The sequence below is a fragment of the Rhinolophus sinicus genome, linkage group LG10, assembly GCF_036562045.2.
Source record: "Rhinolophus sinicus isolate RSC01 linkage group LG10, ASM3656204v1, whole genome shotgun sequence".
NCBI lineage: Eukaryota > Metazoa > Chordata > Mammalia > Chiroptera > Rhinolophidae > Rhinolophus > Rhinolophus sinicus.
Window position 1 is genome coordinate 62,486,270 of NC_133759.1, and position 25,986 is coordinate 62,512,255.

Genomic DNA, 25,986 nt, shown 5'->3' on the forward strand with positions numbered 1-25,986 from the left:
TTGAGGCAGAGAGGGAAAGGAGGGGTTGGAGGTAAATAGGCTTTGGAATCAGAAAGACCTAGAATATAGAATACCACCTCCATGTGTGGCCTTGGGCAAGTTAGTTAGCTTCTTTGTGTCATTTCTAAAATGACTGCACTTAACTTCACAGGGTTTGGGGAAGGATGAAATTAATATATGTGAAACACTCAATACATTTTAACAATTGTCAGTAAGAATCCATTTTCTGGAATTTAATTCCATGTGGCTTGGCACAGTGACTTTAGGTTTGAGTCTAAGATCCTTATTCTCTAGAGGGGGATAATGATGCTTACCTAGGAGTGTGATTTAAATGAGACACACATGGAGTGCTCAGTATAGTGCCTGTCACGTGACAGGAAGTCAAATTCTAACTACTGTGGCTCAGCAAAACTTGCATTATGCTAAAAAGGCTTAAAGGACATGATGGGATTTGAACTATATGTGAAGGCTAGGAAAAAACAGGACTTCTGAAGGATAAAAAGAAATCCGGGTGGGGAAAATACTGTAGTTAAAAGAATCTCTCTTGGGTAATGTGGTTAAGCATTTGTAGTGTGGCTATCACCCAGACAGAATTTGTTTTGGTGATATTCTGGGTATTCTCCCATCAGTTTAGTTTCTCCTAACCAGGCCACTGCTGGACAGACCAAGGATAGTCACCTGACTCAAAGGCAGCCAGGTAACCTGTCAAGCAGCCTATGAGGTAGGCTGGAAATAAGAAAGTTCAGCCGACAGAGGCTCCTTATGTGGAATAAGGAATTGACAGACCAATCATGTATGATGTCTTAGAAAGACAGGTCAAGAGGGAAACTGGAGGCAGTGAGAGGCACTAAGCAGAAGCCACGAGGCAGGGAAACAAAAACAGGAGTCAGCATCAGGAGCTGACGGACAGAAGCAGAGAGAGTCTCTCTGATGGCAGACACACAGAAGACCAGGAGGCTGGCTGCTGCTGTAGGGTTGGGATGGCCTGGGCCACTAAGTTCCTTGCATCCTGGAGGACCTTGAAGTTCAATTCGGTGGTGGTGGTGGTTTCCTGCTTTCTTTGCTTTTGCATGCACTTTCATCCCTTTCAACTGAAAACGAGCAAATTTCTAGTAGGCAGCCTGAAAGGGCAGTGGCAGTAGTATGTCAGTTAATGTTTCCTGAGATCTTACCTATGTGTAGGGCCATGTGCTAAGTGCTTTCCCTGTGCTGTTCCATTTAATTCTCCCAACAACCCTGGGTGGGAGATACCTATCATTACCCCATTTCACAGATGCAGAAACTGAGTTTGAGAGATTCACCTACATGGCGGGGCTAGGTCTTGATTTGGGTCCCTTTGACTCTGCAGACAATGCTCTTAAGCAGAACCTCCTCCTGGCTGCCTCTGCTCATTCATTGAGCCAGCGTTAGTGTGGTAAGCTAAGCAGCTCACTCACATTAAAAAATAGACAGAGAAATAAGACGAGTGTAATATTCCCCATGTTAACATATACACAAGTACCTTGTTCTCCATATCTTCAAAAAGGAGAACCAGAACCAGTGGACAAAAAAATAAAGAATAAGGTGACAAGATTTGGAATTTACCTGGGAAATACCTTTTTTAAAGTTGAAGGAGTAGTCTCAGGATGGGAAAGTTTTCCCCAAGGACGTAATCTCCCTCCCCTATAAAAGTTCCAGGCCAGACTGGTAGACCTCAGGGTCTGTTTACTCCACCAAGATTTGGTGATTCTCTTTTCCTCTCACTTTTAAGTACTTCAATATCTATCTCTAGCCGAGAAGGACTGTATTAAAAGCATAGGCTCAATGAATTTTCACACTAACAAAGTTCATAATAATTCCTCAGTATTTAAAATCCAGCCCTCATTCAAATTTTCCCTTTGTCTCCAAAATTTTTTTAAAAGTTTTATTTATGTGTAAACAAATAAAGCTACAGTGGTCTACAGCAGGAGTCACATATGCCAAAAGCCTTAGGGGCCACTGGCTGGATGCAAAAATGCTTGCTGACTGAGTGTGGTCCTTCTACTCAAATAGAGCTCCCTCTCCAAGGTGTGGGCATGTGACTCAAGCCAGCCAGTCAGCTTCTTTCATTCTGGAACAGAAACATAATGAGAATGACCCAAAGACCAAAGGTAGCTGGAGCCCAGTGTTCTGCCAGCAATACCCTGATGAAACTGTCCATTGGTTTCTGCTCTCTACATCCCTGCAGAAGCCGGGAATCACCAAATCTTGGTGGAGTAAACAGATCCTGAGGTCCACCAGTCTGGCCTGGAACTTTTATAGGGGAGGGAGATTACATTCTCGGCGAAAACTTTCCCATCCTGAGACTACTCCTTCAAATTTAAAAAAGCTGTTTCCCGGGTAAATTCCAAATCTTGTCATCTTATTCTATCTTTTTGAGGCCTTGTTGGCTCAGTTTTCCTTCAGTTCTGTTAGTCAGCCACAATTGCTTCCTATTGCTGGCAATGAAAGATTCCACATCAGTAGAGGGCTTCTATGTGCTAGGGACAAGACAAAGGACTACATGCATCATTTCCTCTAAGCTTCAGTACAACCAGATACTGTTAGGTAGCAAGTTATAAACCCATTTTACAGTTGAAATATAGAGCATCTTTCCCAAGACATACAGGAGGGAGGGAGGTGGGGGAGCCATGATTCGAATGAGGGCCTGTCAGGATTCCAAGTTCATATTCCAAAATGATATGATATAATGCTCTCCTACAGTAACAATGACAATGAAATACAACATGTACACAATACAATGGAGCCCAAGGAGCTCAGCTTATGAATCAAGAGGGAGACGGCTGCCAAATTGAAACCCATAGGTCTCAGTGTCTGTCACAGGACACTGTGTCTCCTCAGACAATTGAGCTGAGTCTTAAAGAATGCATGAGTTCACCAGGTAACAAAGGTAGGAAGGGCATTCCAGGGAAAGGACATATTAGCCAGACCAGTCATCTTGCGAGTCTTCAAGGAGCTAGGGAGCTGGGTGGCTGAGCACCAAATCAACCTGTGGCCTGTCCAATTCTGAACAGATACCTTTGTACTAGAAACTGGGTTCACCTTGTTTCTGAAGCGCAGGCCCCTGATTCTACCCTGGTTACAGTAAACAGGTCCCTATCTTGTTTCCCACTATTTTCTGGCGACTTGCCCTGTTGCCTTCTACTTTTCTGCCTAGGCATCCAATTACCTGCTCTCTGAATCCACGATCCCATCTCTCACTCAAGGGGACCATTGTGATGACTTCATATTTATGGAGTGTATGAAAAGTACAGAAGGTCCTCCGGGAGAATGGCTCCCCAGGCACACCTATCAACATGTCCCATGAACTGAAAACAAAACCTAGGGCTTCTTTATGAAATGAAATGGACTATCCCAGACTCATAAAATAAAGACCTTTTGTTTCAGCCCTTTTTTGGCAAAAGAATACTGTTTCCTTTCTGCATGCTTACTGTGAATGATTTCACTAAGATTTTGTGATGATGAAGCCATGGTTAAATTTTCAGCCTCAAAATGAACCCAGCCTTTTTAACTAGGTGTATGTTTTAAAGGCAAATCTCACACAACATAACAAATACAATTTCTTGAGAAAAGAATTTACTTGGGGAGGGTTTGTCTCTACTTTTCATGCTCTTCCCATTAGCATTTTTCCCCTTTTTTGATGGGATAGGTGTTCCCCTAACTGCTCATCAGTGATAATAGAACACCACACCTCAATGACATGACAGCGATGGCTTGGAAGGGAGGCAGGCCTGTTAGCCAGATGACAACACATGCATGGCAAAAAGCAGAACGCTGTGGTTGCTTGGAATGCGCTGTCCGTTGGCAGTCTCTTACATATAGGTGGCCAATATTTTCATCATGGTCAACGGCAACACCATGGATTTGGGGAGATGCTTCAACACTGATGGGTCCTGGGGCCTTGGGTCAGCGGCTTGGCTTCTCAGTGCCTCACTCTCCTCACTTGCTCCACACATCAGAAAAATTATATATATATAATCTCTTTGGGCCGGCCAAAGAGATGTTTTAAACGTGTTCAACATAGTGGGTGGCTGGCATGTATTTCAGCAGTCAGGGGTGGTGATTATGACTATATTATTAGCCCTCTACGGATGGGACTGTAACAAAAGGCATTAACTTACAGGAACTTCTTCAAAACTTTAACTGTACAGACAAGAATGGAAATTCCAGGTATCTTTTGTAAGCTCTTTCTTTCAAGGAAGCAAAATGCTACAAAAGTGCCCATTTTGACACAGAATGGGAAAATACTGTGAAATGAATGCTCTTCTGACCAGTTATGACTTTTTCTTACCAATTTTTGAGCACATTTTCTTTGTTCTCGGGGCCTTTGCTATGTCTGAGTGATATCTTCCAAGAAAGTGAATTGGCAGGAGGTGCTCAATTATTTCGCATTCTGAACAGTGCTGAATTTATGACTGGCACTCCATGTGGGCTAAATTAAAATGCCTCATTTCAGGTTTCATTCATTCATTGTGGGTTATTTTAGTCACTCACTGCAGCCACCTGTGTAAATAGATTTTGATCAGATCCTAACTCACATTCTGAGTAGGGAGATCTCTGTTTATTGCTTGTAATGACCCTGCAACGTCATAGTCTGAAATTATAATGTATGCTGAAGATAGCAGTGTAATTTAAGTATATTTCACTTTCTCCAAGCACATCACTTTCTCCATGCCACTGTTCAGTGCCTGTGGGAGTCCCATCGGTACCCTTTAACTTCTGGGAGGGGTGCAGTCCTGGGGAATTCCCCAAAGGAAGCACTATTTGCTTCTGTAATGTGCTCCCCTGTCAGGAAAACTCTTCCGAATTTCCAGGCATAGCCAGGAGAACCAGAGAGTACCCTCCAGGTAGGCCTGTCCAAACCTGCCCTGTTGCTCCTCTCCCATAAGGCCACTCTTTCTGAGCTCTCCAGGGAAGGGCTAGAGGCCCAGGAGGAAAGGGCTTTGCTGTGACCTGTCTAAAAGGGGAGGGAGTCCTCTGCCCCAAACAACTGTGAAGTGTCAGGGTCATGCAGTGAATTCCAAGCTTGCTTCTCCCCTTCAGAACTGCAACACAGCGTGCTCCCTTATTCCACAAGAAAGTAGAGACAGGTGCCCTGAGAAGGAGGCAGGAGAGTTAAGTGGGATAGGGCCTGAGCCTGGTGAATGATGAGATTCCCCCACCCAGTGCCAAAGTGAATGGCTTAGAGCCAGAAGGCCCAACCCTTCCATGTTCAAAGGCAATAAGTCACATTAGGGAATGTTTCACACACTGAACAGTCTCTGTTATTCCTATCATGAACATAGTTAACATTTATTGTTATTATTATAACTTAGAGTCCTCTAATAGCCCCCTATAATACCACCAGCTCCAGCTCCCTTTTATAGGAGGTACCAAGAGCCACACAGCTAACACATGGAAATGTTGGGATTTGAACTCAAGAATGATGCTAATGCACAGGTTCTCATCCGGTGGGTGGGGTGCATTTGGCAATGTTAAAGACACTTTTTGATTGTCCTGATTTGGAGGGTGTTCCTGGCATCTTATGGGTGGAGGTCAGGGATGCTGCAAACATCTTACAGCACAGCATGGCTCCCTAACCAAGAGTTATCTGGCCCCAAACGTCAAAAGTGCTGCTACTGAGAAACTCTGTACCAAAAGCCAAGCTTTTAACTTCTGCATCTTATAGCTTTTTGCATCCTTCATAATACTAATTCTTTCATTTGCCCTTCTGATGTCACCCTGAGGACAGATTACAGAGGAGAGTGAACAAATTCCACAAAAGATGTCTGATGTTGGATTAAGGAGCACACTGAGAAATATAATCCTATAAGAAAGTGGAATTGGCATTGAGTATGAGTTTTGAAGGGTTCTATGTCTTTCTGGAACTCTCACATGAATTAGGAATGTTGGATCCTCAAAGACGGAGGATGTTAACCAATTGCCTGGAAGTTCAAGAATGAGTTAGGCCTCTTAGGAAGTCACGGTTGATATTAAGGCAACCGACAGTCACATTTCCTGGGTTTGGGATATTGTGCATTTAGATGGGAGTGTGGTGGGTGGGCAGAGAGCTCTGGCTGACTCATATATGCCCTCAAACAGCCTCTGCTGAGCCTACAGTAGGAGGAATCTGTAATTTCTCTGGGGCTTTTAATCACATTCCTCCGCAAAGAGAAGAATTTTCCTGTCCTCTCTGGATTGTAAATTACCTACTCTGTGATAGCTTTAGAATAACTCATCGCTACTATCCAGTTACAAACATTTTAACTTTTCTTCCTTTTATCACTCCCCACACTTGAATAAAAAAATTGTTCATGTAATATGTTCGTTGCACAAAAAATACATAGACAAGCAAAAACAAATAAAAAGCATTCCCACAGTCATTCTACCCAGAGATTAACTACTGTTACATTTTTAACTTTTATTCTATCCATCTACATTTTGACATAAGTGCAACATGCTGCAAATATTGTTTTGCGGTCTGCTTCTTTTCCCTAGAATATACTGGGAGCATCTTTCCATATCAATACATCTATTTCTTCGCCAGAGTCTGTATCTGTTGTATTGTATTACATATATTTGGCTCTTTAAAGAAAAAAAACAAATCAGGCCAAACGATAGGGACTCACATGTTGTAGTCATGATGCTTCCTTCAGTTAAACGCCTTCTAAAGGCTGAATGTTCCAGAACCAGGCCAGGAAGTGCTGAAAAGGCATTCAGCAGTCTTTCCTAGACTCTGTGTTTGCAGCATCTTTGACAGAAACATAGCAGTTTCCCCCCACATTCCTACTAGAACTCTCCATTGATGTGGTGAGTTCTCAGCCCAGTGTCGCAGACAAGGCTTAGGGCTACCTCTGCATGGCCACTTATAGTCCTAGGGCATAGCAAAAGTGACTTGGAAAGAGGAGAAGGTAAGGGGGGTGGGGGGGAGGAGAGGGAAGACCACAAAGAAAGGGAAAAAAAGCAAGAGGTATTCAGAAGAGTAAATGGAGTGAAGACTTCAACAATTTGGTTTTGTGTGGAGCTGGGTGGTACCAGCCCGAGACACCTCCGACTGCCCTCCCTTGAGGGAATGGGCGCTTTTCCAATGAGGTCACGCCAAGTCCCTGCTCTCTGATTTAAATGCTTGCTCACTCACTATCAAGCTTTTCAAATGCTCACATCTGGGCTGCATTACCAAAGAGGCCCATGTGTTTGCAGGAGATAATTTATGGCAGCAGATAACAACCCCTGTCTGGAGAGGTCCACCAGCAAACTGGGGGAGTTGGGATTCACATGGAAATAGAGAATTGGTTAAATGAATTGTGGTGCATAAATAATGGGGTGTCTATACACACAGGTATCATGCACATATTTAGCAGATATCACTGAGATTTTATAACTGAAGAAAATACAATGGTTCAATTCTGCAGCTCATAAAGGGAAAGGAACTAAGTGCCCTCACCTTAAATGTTTTCTTTCCTCCATGCAGAAGCAGCAAGTGTTTCTGAGCTGCTCTCTGCATCCTGGGAGATACTGACCAGGAGAAAGTCTTACCATCCCAAACCTGTAGGACCCCAGTGTTAGCTCAGGAATCAATGAGACAATCAATATTTAACCCAGTTGCCTGCCACAGGTTTAATGCTACATTTCAGTAGAGAGGAAACTTCATAAGAGCAAAACTATATGGTATTTTCCTTTTTCGCAAATGCTTCAATTTTAAAAAATGATATTTTAGTATGTTTGCATAATACTTTGTGTGGGGACAGAGCCCCAGAGAGTAGTTTACAGGCTCTCGGCCTCACGTGAAGGGGTACTGGCTCTGGTGGTGAATGGCCGTCGGCTGTGGCTGATTGGCCGTCGGCTGTGGCCGGTTAGCCAATTGGCCACTGGTATAACTGCTGTGACTACGGAGGATTGCCGAGGAGCCGAGCAGAGCCGAAAAGAGCGGAAGAGGAGAGCCGAGGAGAGCGGAAGAGGAGGGCCGAAGAGAGAGGAACAGAGGAGAGAGTGGAGAAGAGTCATCGGTCGGTCGGTTGGCGGAAAAGCGGACGGCAGGTCGGCGTCCGGTGGGCCCAGCCTCCAGTGAGACAGTGGTGGTATGGCTCTCCTATTTATGGCTCCGTGGGTGTTTTTTGTTGGCCTCACCGTATCTTGTGTTTTTATGTGGGGAGCGGGACCAGAGACCCCGCAGGCCGCCCCACACGACAAATGGGGGAGTGAGCAGGGTCTCCTGCACGACAAATGGGGGAGCGAGCAGGGTCTCCCGCACGACAAATGGCGCAGCGAGCAGGGTCTCCCGCCCGACACTTTGCAAAATCATTTTGTCTCTCTTGATGTCTCTTTACTTCTCACAACCAGCTTGCCCAAGACCACATTCGTCGCCAGGGCAGGAATGTGGATGAGTCGGGGGATTTGGGAGTGGGAGGGGTGTGGCAGTGTAGTTTAAAAAACTCCCCAGGATGATTCAGATATGCTCCCCCACCCCTTGGAGAAGCTCTGAAATGCAATGCACTTTTTTATCTAAACTCTTTTACTAAAGTGACCAATTGTTCACTGTAGAAATACCATAACTTATTAAACATACCCTCATTGTCGGCATTTGGAGACTTCTAACTGCATAAGAAATAAGACAGACGCACATCCCTGTAATGTACTTCCACTGGGAACCACTTCTCCTGTGTGTTACCACTCAGTGGCCGCACACCTGGGCAACCATGAATGGGGGCTCGGTGTCCATGTGGCAATGCCCCATACTTGCTGATGGAGTGGCAATAACCCTGACATCAGAAGAGGTCCTCTGTATTTCCAGAGGTTCCTCGGGTGACCAAATATCTATACACAACCAAACACTATCTTTGGTTCTATTCTTTAGGGACTAAATGTTTAGTCAACACAGGCAACCTAGAGGATTGTTGGTGGTGTCTACTGGGATGTAAGTATCACCAACAGTTCTGCTTTCTCAAAAGAGGAAGCCAGAGGACCTCTGAAGGCAACGGACTTCACCGAATGTATGGAACCAAATGTGTAAGACCTCCAAGGAAAGACATTCCACTCAGTGACCTGGGTCAGTTTCCTTAATTCTTTGGTGTGTGCTTTGGCTCGATCATTTCTTTAGTTAAATTGGAGTAACAAATACTTAATTGAAATAATAACAAAGGCTATTATGATCTCACTCTACAGTTGGGAGGAAGAATTAAGTGAATAATTAAAAACTTGATAAAGGTTTTAAACATGAAGTAGTTAAGGGAAAGTCATGCCAAGTGATTATGGGACACTCAAGATAACACTCTAAGTGCTGAAACTCATGAGCAAGCAGCAGTTTGCGCAGGCATCTCAGGAACCTGCTCGGAAAAGATAGGGAGGCTTTACGAGTATGAATGACTGTACAGAAGGGAAGACAGAGTTTCCTGCCCTGGTATTTTGAGACCAAAAATAGATCAGATATTAACTGTCAAAAAACCAGTACACAAATCTAGTTACTACATAAATGGTACTTGTTAAATTCTCCAAAGACATAATGTTTTCGCTGGGAAGTTACACTACACAAACGCTCCATGGGCGCAGAGACGAGAGTGCAAGGATATCAGATGCAGCCTACATTTTAATGTAAATAATTGGAAGCAGCCTAAGTGCTTAATAGGAGACTGGATTGCTAAATTATAGAAGCTCAAACAAATAGATTTTTACTTACCCAATAAAAGATCTCCAAGTAAAGAAATAAAGTCAGTCACCAAGCAATTTATCACCCTTATTTTTCTCTAAGATGGGAATAAATTTGGAGTGGAGGTGAAGGAAGAATTATTTGGCGGGGGATAATTTTTACTTTTCATTCTATACTTTTATGTAGTTTGAAATGTTTACAGTGATAATTCTTTGTGAAAAAAATGATTTATGTTGAGCTATTTTCCATATATAATACATGATTAGAATTTCTCTATTGTCTGATCTCTGCTTAATTAGGAATACGCATTTTCCCCCGTTGCTTGATGGCTTATGTTTGTCTTGTTCTCCATTTCCATGGACACCAGCATCACACTCTTTCCAAGAACACCCTCCCCCCGCTTTTTATTAGGATTTCTGTACACTTTTCCATTATCAGCTATGCTCCAAATCACCATTATGCTACCTCCTTCTTGGGGTTTAAAAACGTGATTTCTGGTGATAAGAAAGAAATTCTGAACCAGATTTCAGAGCAGGAAGCAAAAAACAAATTGAGGGTTGTTAACACTCCTTTTACTGAGTAAGGTGCAGCTACCATTCACAATCACAATCAATTTATATATAAAAAAATCCTTAAAAAAGAAAAAAGGCAGGACATCTTATTACCACACTTTTGGATTTCATGGAGCAGACTGAAAAAAAAAAAGAAAAAAAAAGTGTGGAAATCAACAAGATTTTGCCAGGTAATGATAGTATAAAAACTCCCAAAAAGAAAAATAAGAAGCTTCCACTATCATGTCATAAAACAAAGCATATTTCAACATCCAAAAAATAACATAAGTTCAGAACATAGGACTATTCTTAAGGATGATCTAGCTTTATGAAAATGTATTTAGATTTATGATAAATTTACTATCTGAGCTTATTTTTTATCATATATGGCTTCAGACCAGGAAAACAACATTTATCATCAAACTCAGAATAGTGAGGAGAGGGGCTTTCAGCAAAATTGGTAACATTTTATTTCTTAAGCTAGGTACAGGAATATAGGTGTTAGTTACTATTCATAACGTTTTATTTATCGTAGAGTGTGAATAATTAATGTGACCAAATATTCCCATCGTGGGCTGGTTTTAAGAAATCATTGATTTAGTTGAACACATCCGTTTCAGGAGGAAGTAACTGAGATCATATGTGTGGTTAAGTGACTTGCCCAAGTAGAGCTTAGAGAGTACATCAAGGACTCCATGCATTGCTCTCAGCAGTCTGTGCGTGTAAGCTGAACTCAGGTTTCTCCACTTTTAAGATAATTCGTTCAGCAAGCATTTGTTTGCATTTTATCTTCTGTTCAAATTAAAGGCATGGAATTGTACAAATTCAATTATTTCTACAATTTCTAGAAAACATTCCTATATAAAATATAATACTAAATGTTTGCCATATTTCAAATGTAAAAATCCTAAAATATGTTAAGTCAGAAACAGGCTTATGTATTAACATATATTACCCATGTTTTTCAGCTTTAAATTGATCCAAGGGGTTTTGAGTAGTAAAGGAAGGTGATTCTATCCTTCATCTTGAAAAAAAACAGTTCTACACAGTATCTATGGTAACTTGGTCCCCAGACTATGAAAGTAGAGAATCTCTTTCACATAATAATGTTTTGATAGGTTGTATTTGTTGCTGTTATTTTCTCTCTGATCACCAGAATTTTTTCTTTTCCTGAAGGGAGGTGGGGATGCTGGCTGTGTCTATGGATACATACCTCACAGCAAAGTACAAAATGGTTGGTCCTGGTTTCTTGGGCAAATCATGGTCAAGAACTCGGTGATCTAACTGTAGCCAGTTCTGCTGACCTCTGTGAGAGCAAACAAAAAGGATCAAATAGAAAATCAGAGAAAGGTTGTTCAGTAATACACAGTGCTGGCAAAGCCATGGAGAAACAGTTACTTCTATACACTGATGGTAGGTGTATAATCTGTCACAACCAGTAATGAGGACAACTTAGCAATTTCTACCAAAATGATAAAAGTACCTGCCTCTGAACCATCATTTCCATTTCCAGGAGTTTATACAGAGAAACTTGCACATATGGAAAATGACCTACATGTGAAGTCACTCACTGTAGCATTGTCTGTAATAGCAAAAAGGCTTGAAACAACCTGAATGTATTAGGTTGGAGCAAAAGTAATTGCAGTTTTCCAACCTAATACAACAGGGTATTGTTTTCAAAACATGAACTTAAACTGGGCAATGAAATACAATGCAACCACACAAAAGATTGAGATTATCTTTACAGACTTATGTTTTGAACAATTTCCAAGATAACGATGTTAAATGAAAAGGCAAGATGCATAACAGTGAGTACAGTAAGTACATCACCATTTTTAAAATTTAGAAATAAATATACATACATGCATGTATAAATACAAATATAAATATATGTACGTATATACATATATATTATCTCAGAGGATAAACAAGAAGCAACACTGATTGCCTTTGGAGGTAAAAACCCAGGTGACATTAAACATGTTCATCTTTAAATTCTTACTAATATGAAATTTAAAATATTTTAGAGAGTCATGAAGGGGAAAACTTCTGGTCATTTAATGAAATCAGACAGACACAGATAACAATACTATAGCTTTTTAAAGTCTTTTTTTGTTTACTTACTTAAGCGCCTCACCAAGTTCATGGATATAAATAGTTCTTCCTGAATTTTGACCTCCAAGAGATGGAAAGGATTGACGATACTGTGGCTCAGGGTTGCTTACGTGACTTTTTCAAGGTTGTTCAACTAGTTGATCTGTTTTGGACTATAAACTCCCAGAGGGCACGGACTCCATTTTGCTTGCTTACATAAACATTAAGAACATGCCGATAGCAGTGAGTGTCAATATCTATCATGGGCCAGGAGGCATTTTCCAAACTGTTTTGGTCTTTGAGAAGATCACTTTTAAAAATCAGAAAACTCTAAGCTGTATGCATTATACATAGATAGAAAAAGTGGACATAAATAATAGTCATACTACTAATAATAGCTACTCTTTATTAAGTCTCTGTGTGCCAATCAAGTTGGAATTTTTATGTATGAATGCTATGTTTAACAATAGTCTACAAGGAATGTGACAGAGCTAGGATTTGAACCCAGGACTCTCAATACAGGAAAAAATGAGATTAGAGGATTGAATCAGATTTTATTATAACTTTTGGCTTGATCTAGGTCACTTACTAGTTTTAACCTGGATGAAGTACATCTTTATTTCTGTAATTATAATATGAGGCTTCTGATAACTGTCCCTAGCTTTCCTTGGAGGAACATTATGAAGATAAACCAGCTGATATAAGTGACATAAGGGGATGTTCTTAGAACTACTACTTTCGTGTGTAAAAAATATACAGAGGACTGGCAGCTAAGGATTTCTTACACTGTATTTCATTAAGTTCAGGATGGCACTGATTTAAAGACATCCCAATTTCAGAGATGTACAAGTGTGTGCCTTAGAATACATAAAATATTGTACAGATCAGCTCTCAAAAGTTTTTTCACAGAAAATGAGACTAATTTTGAATTGTCTTGTGTGCTTCTACATAGGAAAAATGTGGCATTATTTAAAAAGCATAATGTATATTTCTATGAACGTGCATGGAATAATGTCCAAGAATGAATAAATCAAGTTGTATAATAGCATATATAGCTAAATCAATTATATTAACCACAGAAGCATACTCAAAATACTATTGTATATAGATGAAAATTTTTGGACATAGTTCTGGAGAGATATAAAGCAAATTGCTACAATCAAAATGTTGAATCGAATTCAACTATGATAAATGTTTTTATAAGAAGATATTCATGTAAATGTAATATAAGATAAATTAAATTTTAAAAATCCATCCAAAATCTCACCTACAGGATAAAGTTAGAAGAACAAAAAGTAAAATTACACAACTATCACCGAGATATAATCAAGGTTAACAAATTATTTTATAGTCTTTGAGGCTTAAATGAGATAAAAAAGCACTTACTGCTTATAACTTGCTTTTCTCAACTTTTTCTATCAGCAGATATAATAGATCTAACCTTAAAAAGATAGTTGAATCTCCATATTCACTTCCATCAAGCTGTGCAACCCAACCTTAAAGAAAGTTTCCTTTTTGGCTAGAATTATATCAGTTCAAGACCCATCATTTCAGGCCCATTAGATGGGAGGTTATTTAAAAAGTCATAATTGTGTTGTAAAACCTATTTGCTATGTCATCATAAACAAAGCTTATTCAGCAGATCCTTTCAAAACAAGGAAAGAAAAAACATGAAATGGGTTGCAGGAAATGGGAACCCTTATGAACAGAAGCGCCGCTATCTCAGGAGGACCGTGACTGCCCTCTAGGGGTGAAAGTCTCACCCTGCACACAGAACACCAGATGGAACTAACAAGGGTAAATCTCAGGAATGCTACCTCCCTCCCTCTAATAGGACCATGGATTTGTTTTTGTTGGTCACCATCACTACTTTTATTATGTAACCGCACAATTCTATTTTTCCATTTCTCTTTTTGGCCTGTGGAGTAGGGTATAGACATTAGCTAGTTTTATTGACAAAATGTCCCCCTCAGCTTTGCCTCACTCTATTTAAAGACATTCACCAAAGACAAACAGCTGATGTGGCATCTAGACTGGAAAACGCAATTCAGACAGCATCCTGGGAGGGATCCGACTCAGTGGTTTTATGGTGGGGGCGGGAGAAGGGGAGTGCTGAAAGAAAATACTTTCCAAAAATATTTACCAGACAAAGACAAAGAACTAGGCTTATGACCAAGACATTCCAAGGAGACACCCTTAGACAGAAGCAATTTTCCAGACCTGTTCCCCAAAAAGGTGGAAATGCCTATTTCCATTCAACTCCCAACCGCCACCCCAACCCCACCCCCAGAAAAGGGCAGCTCATATTTCTTCTGAAAATAAACACAGCAAGAGCCAGAAGACACCTTCCAAACTGGTCATAATTCAAAAATAGGCTCTGCTGTCACTTGCAGGGGAGTGCACGGAGGACATTTCGGAGCCAGGCTTCTTGGAAAGACTATAACATTGGCCACTGCCTCCGAAGGAGATAACTAGAGGAGACGCCTGAGTGAGGCATTCTCCTCTCAGTAGAGGATTTAGAAAGAAATCCCAGGGCAGAAGAGGGAGACAGTGGCCCAAGTCATTAAAGGAAGCCATTCATATTATTCCTTTTCTTTCTGAAGAAAAGCTCTTGTGGTCTGAGCATCTTATTTATGCACTGTCTGGTTACGCTCAGCTGAGCTTGGAGCTTTCCCAGAAGCTATCCATATGGCCAGGACACTCTTTTCCAGCCCACCATGAACCTTGTTGCCTGGGGAACTTGTGACACCATAGCCCTAAATCATGTCACTCCTTCACATAACATCCTTCAGTTGCCAAGGGATGCCTCTCCCATCTGCACGACTCATAGGGCTCACCTGTGAACTTGTCTCTCCCATGTCTTACTCCATGATCAGGTCAGTCTCCTGACCTGTTCTTTATCACATCCATGAACTGGCCCACATAATGTCTCTTCCCTGGAATGTTATTTCTTCTCCTCTCTATCTAAAGTCTACGTGCCTGCCACGTCCAATTTTAGTTATCCTCTGTGTGAATCCCACCGGAGTCCTCCAGCCTCCTTCTGAACACTTATCAATAGGATGATAGCTCCCTTAAATTGTGTGCCTGTATTATGGGCTTTGCATACTTGCCTGATTTAATAGTACAAAATACGAGTGCCTTATTATATGTGCCTTATGTAGTACTTATTATATGAGTACTATTATTATGCCCATTGTACAGATGAGAAAACTTGTGTCAGAGATGTTAAGTAATTGGCCTAAGATCACACAGCTACCAAGATTCTGTGATATCTACTCTCTACCTCCCTCTCAACTCTATCTTATCCCATTGTGCCTCTTACTTTCTATATTCTAGCCACACTAGCTTTTAAATTTTTATTTCTCAAAAAAAGGTCAAGCTCAGTCTCTTCTTTTGCACTAACTTTTGTCTGAAATGCCCCCCATCCCCTCAGAATTTACAAAACTGATTCTTGCTTTTTATTATATATCTTCTCCTAGAAACCTTTCTAGCTCATACTGTCTAAAACTGTACCCCAGCTTTTCTTGATCATAACCTCATATTTTATGTTCTCCAAAGCACTTATAATTTATGGTATTTTCCCATTTATCTATTATTTGTTTACTTGTTCTGCTAGACTACACCATTGCTATATAAGCTCCATGAAAGCAAGAACCTTGTTTGTGTTGGTCATAGCTGACTTCCTGGGACTTAGAACAATACGTGGTATCTAGTAAGTACTCAAGAAATATTTGTTGAATTTCCAGTCAAGGTGGCAGAGTAGGTAAATGCTGTGCTCACCTCCTCTCAGGACCACATCAAAATTACAAATAAACCACAGAACAACTATCATTGAGAACCATTTGAAATCTAGCTGAACCAAAGCCCTACAACTATGGGCATGTACAAGAAGCCACCTTGAGATTGGTAGGAGGGGCAGAGACACGGATGGTGTGGTCTCACATCCATGTGTGAACATTAAAAATCAGGAGGGATATCTTGGTTGCCCAGGTCTGCCCTGAGGAGTGAGTGGTCCCAGCCCCTCTCCAGCCCAGGGGTTTCAGTGCTGGGCATAGAAGTCCCCATAATTTCTGGCTGTTAAAATTAGAAGAGACTGTGACTGACTGAGACTGAGGGTGGCTGGAGTCAAAGGTGCTCTTCTTAAAGGGACCACGCCAGACTTACTCACTGACAGAATCACTGGCCTTAGCTCCAGTGTTGGGGCAGCAGCTCGAAAAATGCCAGGGACATAAGGGGAGGAATTGAATTGTCTAGATTCAGGGTGAGGACTGGAGGGGCAGCTTTCTTCAGGACAAAGGAGCTGGTAGAAGCCATTGTTTCTTTGCTGAGCCCTCCCCCTTCCTGGTGTGCAGATGCAGGCAACCACCATATTTGAGTCTCCATCAACCTGGCCCTGGCCTGAAGATTCTAAGACCCTGTCCCACCCAACTTTTGGACACACCCAAGCCATTCCTTGGCTCATGCTGAAGACTTTCCTATAATTCTCTCAAAAGTTCACAAAACCCAAAAAAGCAGCTTCTGGCTTTGGTGTGTCCCATATCTCTGGCTGAGTAGCCCTAAACTTGGCTCTAGCAACAGCTGGCCTTGGTTTGCAGTTTGGGTTTTCAAGGCACTTCCAAGCATGGCACGGGTGGTGGCCATCTCTGGATTGCTTTGTGGCTTGTTCCAGGTGGCCCCAGGCAGGGTATAGACTGCGGCTGAACTTGGCCTGCAGTAGTTCCCCTCCCAGGGGGCTCTAGGGCTGGCAGGCCCAGTGGCCAGCTTTAGACTAGGCCAGAGCATCACCCAGCTGCCTCCAAGGATGACACACCTGAAGGGCAGACTGGGCAGGCACTGGAGCCCTGCTAAAGCGAACCCTGCTCAGTAGGGTCAGCCCCTGCCCCACAGCTCTTTCACTGTAGTCATGACCAGTCCTCACAACCAATAAGCCCAGGCTCAATCCCTTTCATTGACATGCAAATAGCAACCAAGGCTGCACTACAAGAGGGCACACACAACTCACTCAAGTGACACACCCAGAGTGCACGGCTCCAGTGACCAGGAAGACTGAGCCACTGGGCCCCACAGCACACCTACTACATAAGCACACTCTACTAAGACTAGGAGACATAGCAGCCCTACCTAATACATAGAAACAAACACAGGGATGCAGCCAAAATGGGGACACAAGGAAATATGTCCCAAATAAAAAGAACAGAACAGAGCTCCAGAAAAAGACCTAAACAAGATGGAGACAAGCAATCTACCAGATGCAGAGTTCAAAACACTGGTTATAAGGATGCTCAATGATCTCAGGGAGAACTTCAACAAAGAGATAGGAAACAAAAATGAAGATAGAAAACATAAAAAAGACCCAGTCAGAAATAAAGAATACAATAACTGAAATGAAGATTATTGTAGAGGATATCAACAGTAGACTAGCTGAAGCAGAAGATCAAATCAGCAATTTAGAAGATAAGGAAAAACCCAATCAGAACAACAAGAAGAAAAAAGAATCAAAAAAATAAAATAAAATCGGGAGAATTTAAAGGGCCTCTGAGATAACATCAAGCATACCAGCATTCGCATCAGATGGGTACCAGAAGGAGAAGAGAGAAAGCAAGGTATTGAAAACCTATTTGAAGAAATAATGAGTGAAAACTTCCTTAACCTGGTGAAGGAAATAGACATAGAAGCCTAGAAAGTACAGAGAGTCCCAAATAATATGAACCCAAAGAGGCCAACACCAAGACACATCATAATTAAAATGCCAAAGGTTAAAGACAAAGAGAGAATCTTAAAAGCCACAAGAGAAAACAATTAAGTTACCTACAAGGAAGCTCCCATAAGACTGAGCTGATTTCTCAACAGAAACTCTGCAGGCCAGAGGGATTGGTAGGAAATATTCAAAGTGATGAAAAGCAAGGACCTACAACCAAGATTACTCTACCCAGCAAGGCTATCATTTAGAACCAAAGGATAAAGTACTTGCCAGACAAGAAAAAGCTAAAGAAGTTCATCACCACCAAACCAGTATTACAAGGAATGTTAGAGGGACTTCTTTCTTGTAGACTAAATAAATAAATAAATAAATAAATAAATAAATAAATAAATAAATAATATGAATAAAATGGCAACAACTACATCTCTATCACCATAAATGTAAATGGATTAAATGCTCCAATCAAAAGATAGGGCAGCTGAATGGATAAGAAAACAAGACCCTTACATATGCTGCCTATAAAAGACTCACTTCAGATCAAAAGACATACACAGACTGAAAGTTAAGGGAAGGAAAAATATATTTTATGAAAATGGAAACAAAGAAACAAATATCTGGTGTAGCAATACTTACAACAGACAAAACAGATTTTAAAACAAAGGCTAATGGCGGCCGGATGGCTCAGTTGGTTAGAGCGTGAGCTCTCAGCAACAGGGTTGCAAGTTCGATTCTCACATGGGCCAATGAGCTGCACCCTGCACAACTAGATTGAAGACAATGAGCTGCTGCTGAGGGGTTGCTGGATGGCTCAGTCTTAACAACAAGGTTGCTGGTTCAATTCCCACATGGGATGGTGGAATGCGCCCCCTGCAACTAGATTGAAAATGGCAACTGGACTTGGAGCTGAGCTGCGCCGTCCACAACTAGATTGAAGGACGACTTGGAGCTGATGGGCCCTGGAGAAACACACTGTTCCCCAATATTATTCCCCAATAAAATTAAAGAAAAAACACACAAAACAAAGCCTATAAGAAGAGACAAAGAAGGACCCAAAAATCCTACTTCTGGCATTTATCCAAAGAAACCCAAAATGCTACTTCAAGGGAATGTGTGCATCCGTATGCTCCTTGCAGCATTGCTTACAATGGCCAAGACATGGAGGCAGCCTGGATAAAGAGGAGGTGGTACATACGTACAATGGGATATTGCTTGGCCAGTGAAGGGAATGGGTTCTTGCCACCTGCAGCAGCCTAGATGGACCTGGAGGATATTGTGCTGAGTAGAGTATGTCAGACAGCAAAAGACAGATGCAATGTGATTTCACTTATATGTGGAATTTAAAGAACAAAATAAACAAACTCATTTATACAGAGAACATTTTGATGGTTGCCAAACAAGAGGAAGGTTTGGAATGTGTGAAAAAGGGGAAAGAATTAAGAAGGACAAATTGGTTGTTACAAAGTAGTCATGGGGATGTAAAGTAAAGCATAGGGAATATATTCAATAATATGGCAATAACTATGTACAGTGCCAGGTGGGTACTAGACTAATCAGGGGCACCACTTCGTAAATTATATAAATGTCTAACCACTATGCTGCACACCTGAAATCAATATAAAATAATATTGAATGTCAACTGTAATTGAAAAAATTAAAAAGGGGGAAGAAAAAGGTGAAGGGGAATAAGAGGTTCAAATTTCTAGATATAAAACCAGTAAGTCATGGGATATAATGTACAGCACAGGAAATATAGTCAATAATATTGTGATAGCATGGTAAGGTGTCAGATGGTTGCTGGACTTATCACTTATTTAGGTATATAAATGTTGAATAACTATGGTGTACACCTGAAACAAATATAATATTATATGTTAGCTATATTTTAATAAGAATCTTAAAAAAGAAATACTTGTTGAATGAATAAATTACTCCAATATTCATCATGCTTTTAGCCTCTACTCTATGTAAACTCTTTAAATTACGGTGTTTATAACACTTATGGATTATACCATATAATTTAGCCACTAGGTTTTATGTCTTATACTGTTAGCTATTATTTCATTCACATTCAGATTCAACCTATGTGTGTGTATTTTAGTCCCTGATTCACATGAACGAGTCTTGTCCTTCCCACTAAAGTATGGTCAGTCTGCATTTCCTATTTCATCCTGCAGAAGACTGATCACACAGGGTCCCAAATAGTTGAGTGAACAAATAATTCTGTGATGCAGAGTGAGGTGGGTAATGTTGAATGCACTTTTTATTTTTTGCTTTGTCGAACACTATTCAGGAAATATCCCAAGTCCAGAATCAAAGTTCTCAGGTTTTTCCACATCTCCTGACAGCTCAGCTGTCTGGTTTTACCCAGCCCAAGTCCTGAGGCCATTGGTATTTCCAGGAGGTCCTAGGCTTGTAGCCCACCCAGGCTGGAAATAATCAGAAGCCACCAGGTGTTAAAAAAAAATTAATCTCTTCTTGAGAGTCTTTTATGCCTGGTTTAACTGAAGAACTGAAAGAACACTTAAATTGGGAGCGTTATGGAAAAATGTTGGGTGGCTGGCCAATATATTTTGTGTGTGGAATATTTTCTTGAATTTTAATGTTTGAAGAGATCTTTGGAAATTATCCCCCGAAAGGGGAAGTATTCCTCTGATAATGTTATCGGGCTGCATATAATGTAGGCAAATTGGGATGCTGTAAAACAGATACACACACACACACACACACACACACACACACACACAGAGAAAAGAGCTGATAAGTACAAACACATTTGTTTACATGGAGTTTTAAATTCTCACAAATTTATTTTTATGTACCAGCCTCATTTCAGAAAGGATTTAAGTTGTTGACAAATGCAAGGTGTGATCAAACAATAAGGTGAATGTTTAAATTAAAAAAAATTATTACAGTAAAAGACACATTGCCATTAGTCTCCCTCAAAATACTCCTTCTTCACTTTGAACACACTTATCCCATCATTCTTGCCACTTTCTGAAGCAGTTCTAGAAGTCCTCTTTCGTGAGTGTCTTCAGTTGTGCTGTTGTGATTGCCTCCATGTCCTGAATCAATTCAATCAAACTGACCTGTCATGGTCATTTTGACTTTGGGGAAGAGCCAAGTCACATGGGGCCAGATCCAGTGAATAAAGTAGATGAGGACACCACCGTAATGTTTTTATTTGACAGAAATTGCTGTACCAGAAGCGACGTGTGACACACAGCTTTTTTGTTGTGATCACAAAATACGGTGAATGCTGCTGCCGAGTGCCATCCAATGGAAAGGCAGGGATCTTCAACATGGGAAGCTGCGGTTGGTTGGGTGGTTGGTTTTTTGGGTGGGTGGGTGGGTGGGTGGTTGGTTGGTTGGTAAAAAAAAAACCAAAAAAACAACAACAAAAAAACAAAACAAAAAAAGAAACATGGGAAGCTATATGTCGAACCTTAGTAACAGTGTGTGACAAGTTTCAACTTGTTCAGTGCAATCAGTCGGGTGTGAGCTATGGTTGAGAGGTGTGTTTTAAAGTGTGCTGTAAATCATCCTCCATCATGACAACGCACTGTGTCACACATCGCTTCTGGTATACGGCAATTTCTGTCAAATAAAAACATTATGGTGTGTCCTCATCCACCTTATTCATCGGATTTGGCACCGTGCGACTTCTGGCTCTTCCCCAAAGTCAAAATGTTTCAGGACATTCAGGCAACCACGACAGCACAACTAAAGACATTCAAGAAAGAGGACTTCCAGAACTGCTTCAGGAATTGGCAAGAACGATGGGTAAGTGTGTGTGAAGTGAGGGGGAGTGTTCTGAGGGGGATTAATGATAACGTATCTTTTACTGTAATACATTTTTAAAATTTAAACATTCACCATATTGTTTGATCATACCTCGTATATACAATATCCAATTTAGTATAAAAAATGTAAGTAAAAGAAAAGAGGCAACATAAAATGGACCTACACAGAAGTTAAAAAGTTTATTCCTTATTAAGTTATGTACATATTTTATTGGTGGACCATAAATTTGCTTGTAAACTGTCTCACCACCAACACCAAAACATTACTCAGTTTTAAGATCTGAATGAATAACAAGCTAGTATTTCTATCACTGATACATAAGCTAAGCAAGCATACTGCATTTAGAGAAGAATAACAAACTCATTACAATAAATTTCTAAAACATGTAGAACAATATTTTAAGTTCTTAAAATGGTCAATATTCCTTTTCTTCTCCTTTTGCAATATTCCTGGGAGAAACATCTTGCATTAAAAAAAATCTTTAAGCAGGACATACTCTCTAATTTTTGGAGCATTTTCCCCCCTCTTTTGCTAATTGTGAATGACAGCGAGTAGGTGGTCCAGACAAAAGATAAATAAATAAAAACTATTGGAAAAACACTTACGTATCATCTGTAAACGTGATTCCAAAGTACTCCTTTTCTTTCAGGTTAAAATGTGAAGCCACGAGATCCAGCAACTCTCTTGACAGAAGTTTGGGCTGTCAAGATATTTATCTGATTAGAAACAATTTGGTTGCCTCTTTCTTATATGCTACCACCTTCCTTTGCCCCAAATAGTTTAAAGCAGCTTCCGTTTATTTTTAAATACCTGACCCCTTTTGCTTCATAGATTAATCTATTGTAGACCATTCTCTAAGAGATTGGGAAGGAGAGGAAATTGGGAATAGGAGCATGAATGAATCATCATTTTCATTTATTTGCAATTCAGTCTAGTACTTTACATTTTTCCTCTAAGATAAAACTGTGCTTACTCATGCGTTTGTATTTTGGAAAAATACTCTTTTATATGTAACATGGTGCTAGTGACCAAGACAAAGAATATTAAATACCTCACTGTCTGGACTGTAGGAATAACTTTGCCTGATGGGGGCCAGTTAAAGAAGATCAAGACCCAAGGCTGTGGTGGGGATGGTGGTGGTGGTAACCGGTAGAACTAAGAACAATAACCATTTATTGTGCTGAATGCCTTTTATCTATTACCTCATTTCATCCCTATAATGAACCTATGAGATTGGGGTTTTTATTTCCATTTTACGGATGAGCCAACCAAGCCAAGATAAGTTCAGCACTTTTCTTGATGTTACAGTTAGGAAGGTCAGAGATTTGGACCCAATTCTGTCTGATTCCAAAGCCTAAGCTTTTCATTTCTCTCGAGGGAGTAATTATACCCACTGTATAGGTCAGCATCACTAGTACTTACTGAGCACCTGGTTAGAAGAAGGATCTAATCTATGAGCTTTTAGGAAGCACTGGACCTGGTGGGAAGAAGCATGGTTTGTAATCAGCCACAACGGCTGTCAAGCGGATGCAAGATATGCAGGGACTGGGGAAGGAAAAGGGGATTTGCAGGAGGGCATTCTTTTTGAACTTTGAGCCAAAGAGTTTAAGGTTCATTATGATGGTTTGAGGGTTGAATGTTTCCTGTTGGGGAAGGAAGAATAGTTGTGATAAGAGAAAGGGAAGAAGGGAGGAAGACTGGGGAAAAAGGGAAAGAGAGAGAGAGAGAGAGAGAGAGAGAGAGGAGAGAGACGGAGGAAAGGAAGGAGGGACGGAGGAAGGGAGGGAGGAGAAATGGAGGGAGAGAGGGAAAGAAGGAAGGAAGGAGGAAAGAAAGAAAAGGAGAAAAAAGAGAAAGAAAAAAGAAAGAAAGGAAGGAAGAAAAAAAAAAAGAAAAACAGGCAGACATCGAGACTAAAATGTCTACTCTGTTGAAACTATTGTTGACTGTGCTATTTTCATTCCAATTGAAGCTTATGCACAGTGGGTTAGGGACAAGCCTCAGAAGGGACAAAAAGTTAGGTTTGGTCAAAGAGAGACTTCTAGTCATAGCCGTAGGAGTGGCTGTCAGCGGGGACTTCCACAATTTTTAAGAGTCTTAGTCCAAAGTGCTGGGTAAACAGAGTGTGAAGCATCAACAATTAAAATATCATCACTCATATAGTTCCATATATTTTACAGAGATTTCATTCCTATATATAATCTAACTTGATTTTAACCACAATTCTGTGAGAAAGACTGGGCTATCTTAGTTCCAGTTCACAGTGGACGAAACGGAATATTTAACTTGGACAATGTCATGCAGCAGGAAAGTGGCAGGATGCAGATTTTCAGCTCACAATAACCCTTTCAGCGAAGTATTATGTTCCCCAATTTACCAATAAGAGGTTCAGAGACGTAAAGTCACTTGCCCAGGGTCACACAGCTACTGAATATCAAATATGAGATTGGAATACATGTCACCAAGCTATAGTTACTCTTATGTACAGACCAGGATTTGTGACTTCGAGGCTCCCTTTTCTCTCTCAATCAGTCCTGAGTCATTAGGTCTGCAGCACAGATAAGCGAGCAGCCTAAACACAGGCTAGGGGGCTCACAGAGTGAACCTGTGTGGGCAACACCTACCTGAACCAGCAGCTCCAGTCTCCTATCATCCAGGAGGTGTACCTGGCAGTGCCTGCCTTCTGTCATCTGTGGGGACAAGACAGCAAGAGTGGTGTCAGGGCCGGGGCTGGCAGGAAAATCCTTGAAGGTGATTCATCATTTATTTCACATGTGATGTGCTCAGAGTAAAAATGGCGTCACCTGAGTTAATCAACAGGCTTGGTCATAAAGCTTTATCATATGGCATTAGCTCTTGGAGTTAATTTTTAATAATTTTTTTTTTTTTTAGCTTTTGGATTTAAAAGAAGAAAAGGACAAAAAGCAGAGCTGACTCAATATATTGTAAGAATACCTATGCAGTGCACACAACTTTATACTATGAACTGTAGTTTTCCTTCCCAGAGGAAACTACTATGTTATTCCTTAAATCAATATTTTATTTTCAAGTGAAAAAGCTTTACTGATTGGTGTGTTTTAATAAATACAATATATGTATAATTATAAGAAGAAAAACATATGATTCTAAAGTTAAAATTTAAAGTATCCATTTTTAAAATTTCTGCACCCCTTTATAAGTATATCAATACTATAATTAAGAACAGTTAAGAACTGTTAAGATATATAGTTAAGAACAGTTTGATGTATAAAATATCCAATTATGTTTAATTTTTATCACTTATAACTACAATCCTGGGAAATATTCTCTGTACAATATTTAAACAATGCATAGAATGCAAAGAGCTCCCTTGCATAACCCACACTTCAGATCATTTTACCTGCTGAACTCACCACCCAGTCAGTTTGAGGAGAATCCTCACAGACCATCTTTACATGGATTTTAAGATACATACATTATATATTTAAAAAAAAGCACAGACCATGTTTCCCTGAAAATAAGACCTAGCCGGGCAATCAGCTCTAGTGCGACTTTTGGAGCAAAAATTAATATAAGACCCGGTATTATATTATACCGGATGTTATATTATATTATATTATATTATATTATATTATATTATATTATATTATATTATATTATATTATATTAAAGACCCAGTCTTATATTATAGTAAAATAAGACCGTGTCTTATATTAATTTTTGCTCCAAAAGACATATTAGAGCTGACTGTCTGTCTAGGTCTTATTTTCAGGGAAACATGGTATTTAGGGGCAACCAGATGGCTCAGTTGGTTAGAGTGTGAGCTCTGAAGAACAGGGTTGCCAGCTCGATTCCCACTTTGGCCAATGAGCTGCGCCCTCCACAACTAGACTGAAAACAAGGAGCTGCTGCTGCGCTTCTGGAGGGGCGGCCGGATGGCTCAGTTGGTTAGAGCGCAAGCTCTCAACAACAAAGTTGCCGGTTCAATTCCCCTATGGGATGGTGGGCTGCGCCCCATGAAACTAAAGATTGAAAACAGTGACTGGCCTTGGAGCCGAGCTGTGCCTTCCACAACTAGATTGAAGGACAACGACTTGGAGCTGATGGGCCCTGGAGGAGCACTGTTCCCCAGTATTCCCCAATAAAAAACAAACATTTATATTAACTGTTTCATTTTAATATTCTGTTAGACATAATATTAAAATGAAAAAGTACTCTTA

The 25,986-nt window shown here is 40.5% G+C and overlaps 1 protein-coding gene across 9 annotated transcripts in view; it reads right to left on the minus strand.

The window, feature by feature from the left end:
* The window catches only part of FRMD4B (FERM domain containing 4B), a 375,301-nt gene that overhangs the window by 103,578 nt on the left and 245,737 nt on the right, over positions 1-25,986 (minus strand). For all 9 annotated transcript variants that reach the window (XM_019711733.2, XM_019711729.2, XM_019711732.2 and 6 more), the window contains 3 exons: positions 24,412-24,477; positions 22,393-22,487; positions 11,405-11,497 (listed from right to left, as the gene is read on the minus strand). In XM_019711733.2, coding sequence (XP_019567292.2) covers positions 11,405-11,497; positions 22,393-22,487; positions 24,412-24,477 — 254 coding nt within the window. The remainder of the gene's footprint in view (positions 1-11,404; positions 11,498-22,392; positions 22,488-24,411; positions 24,478-25,986) is intronic.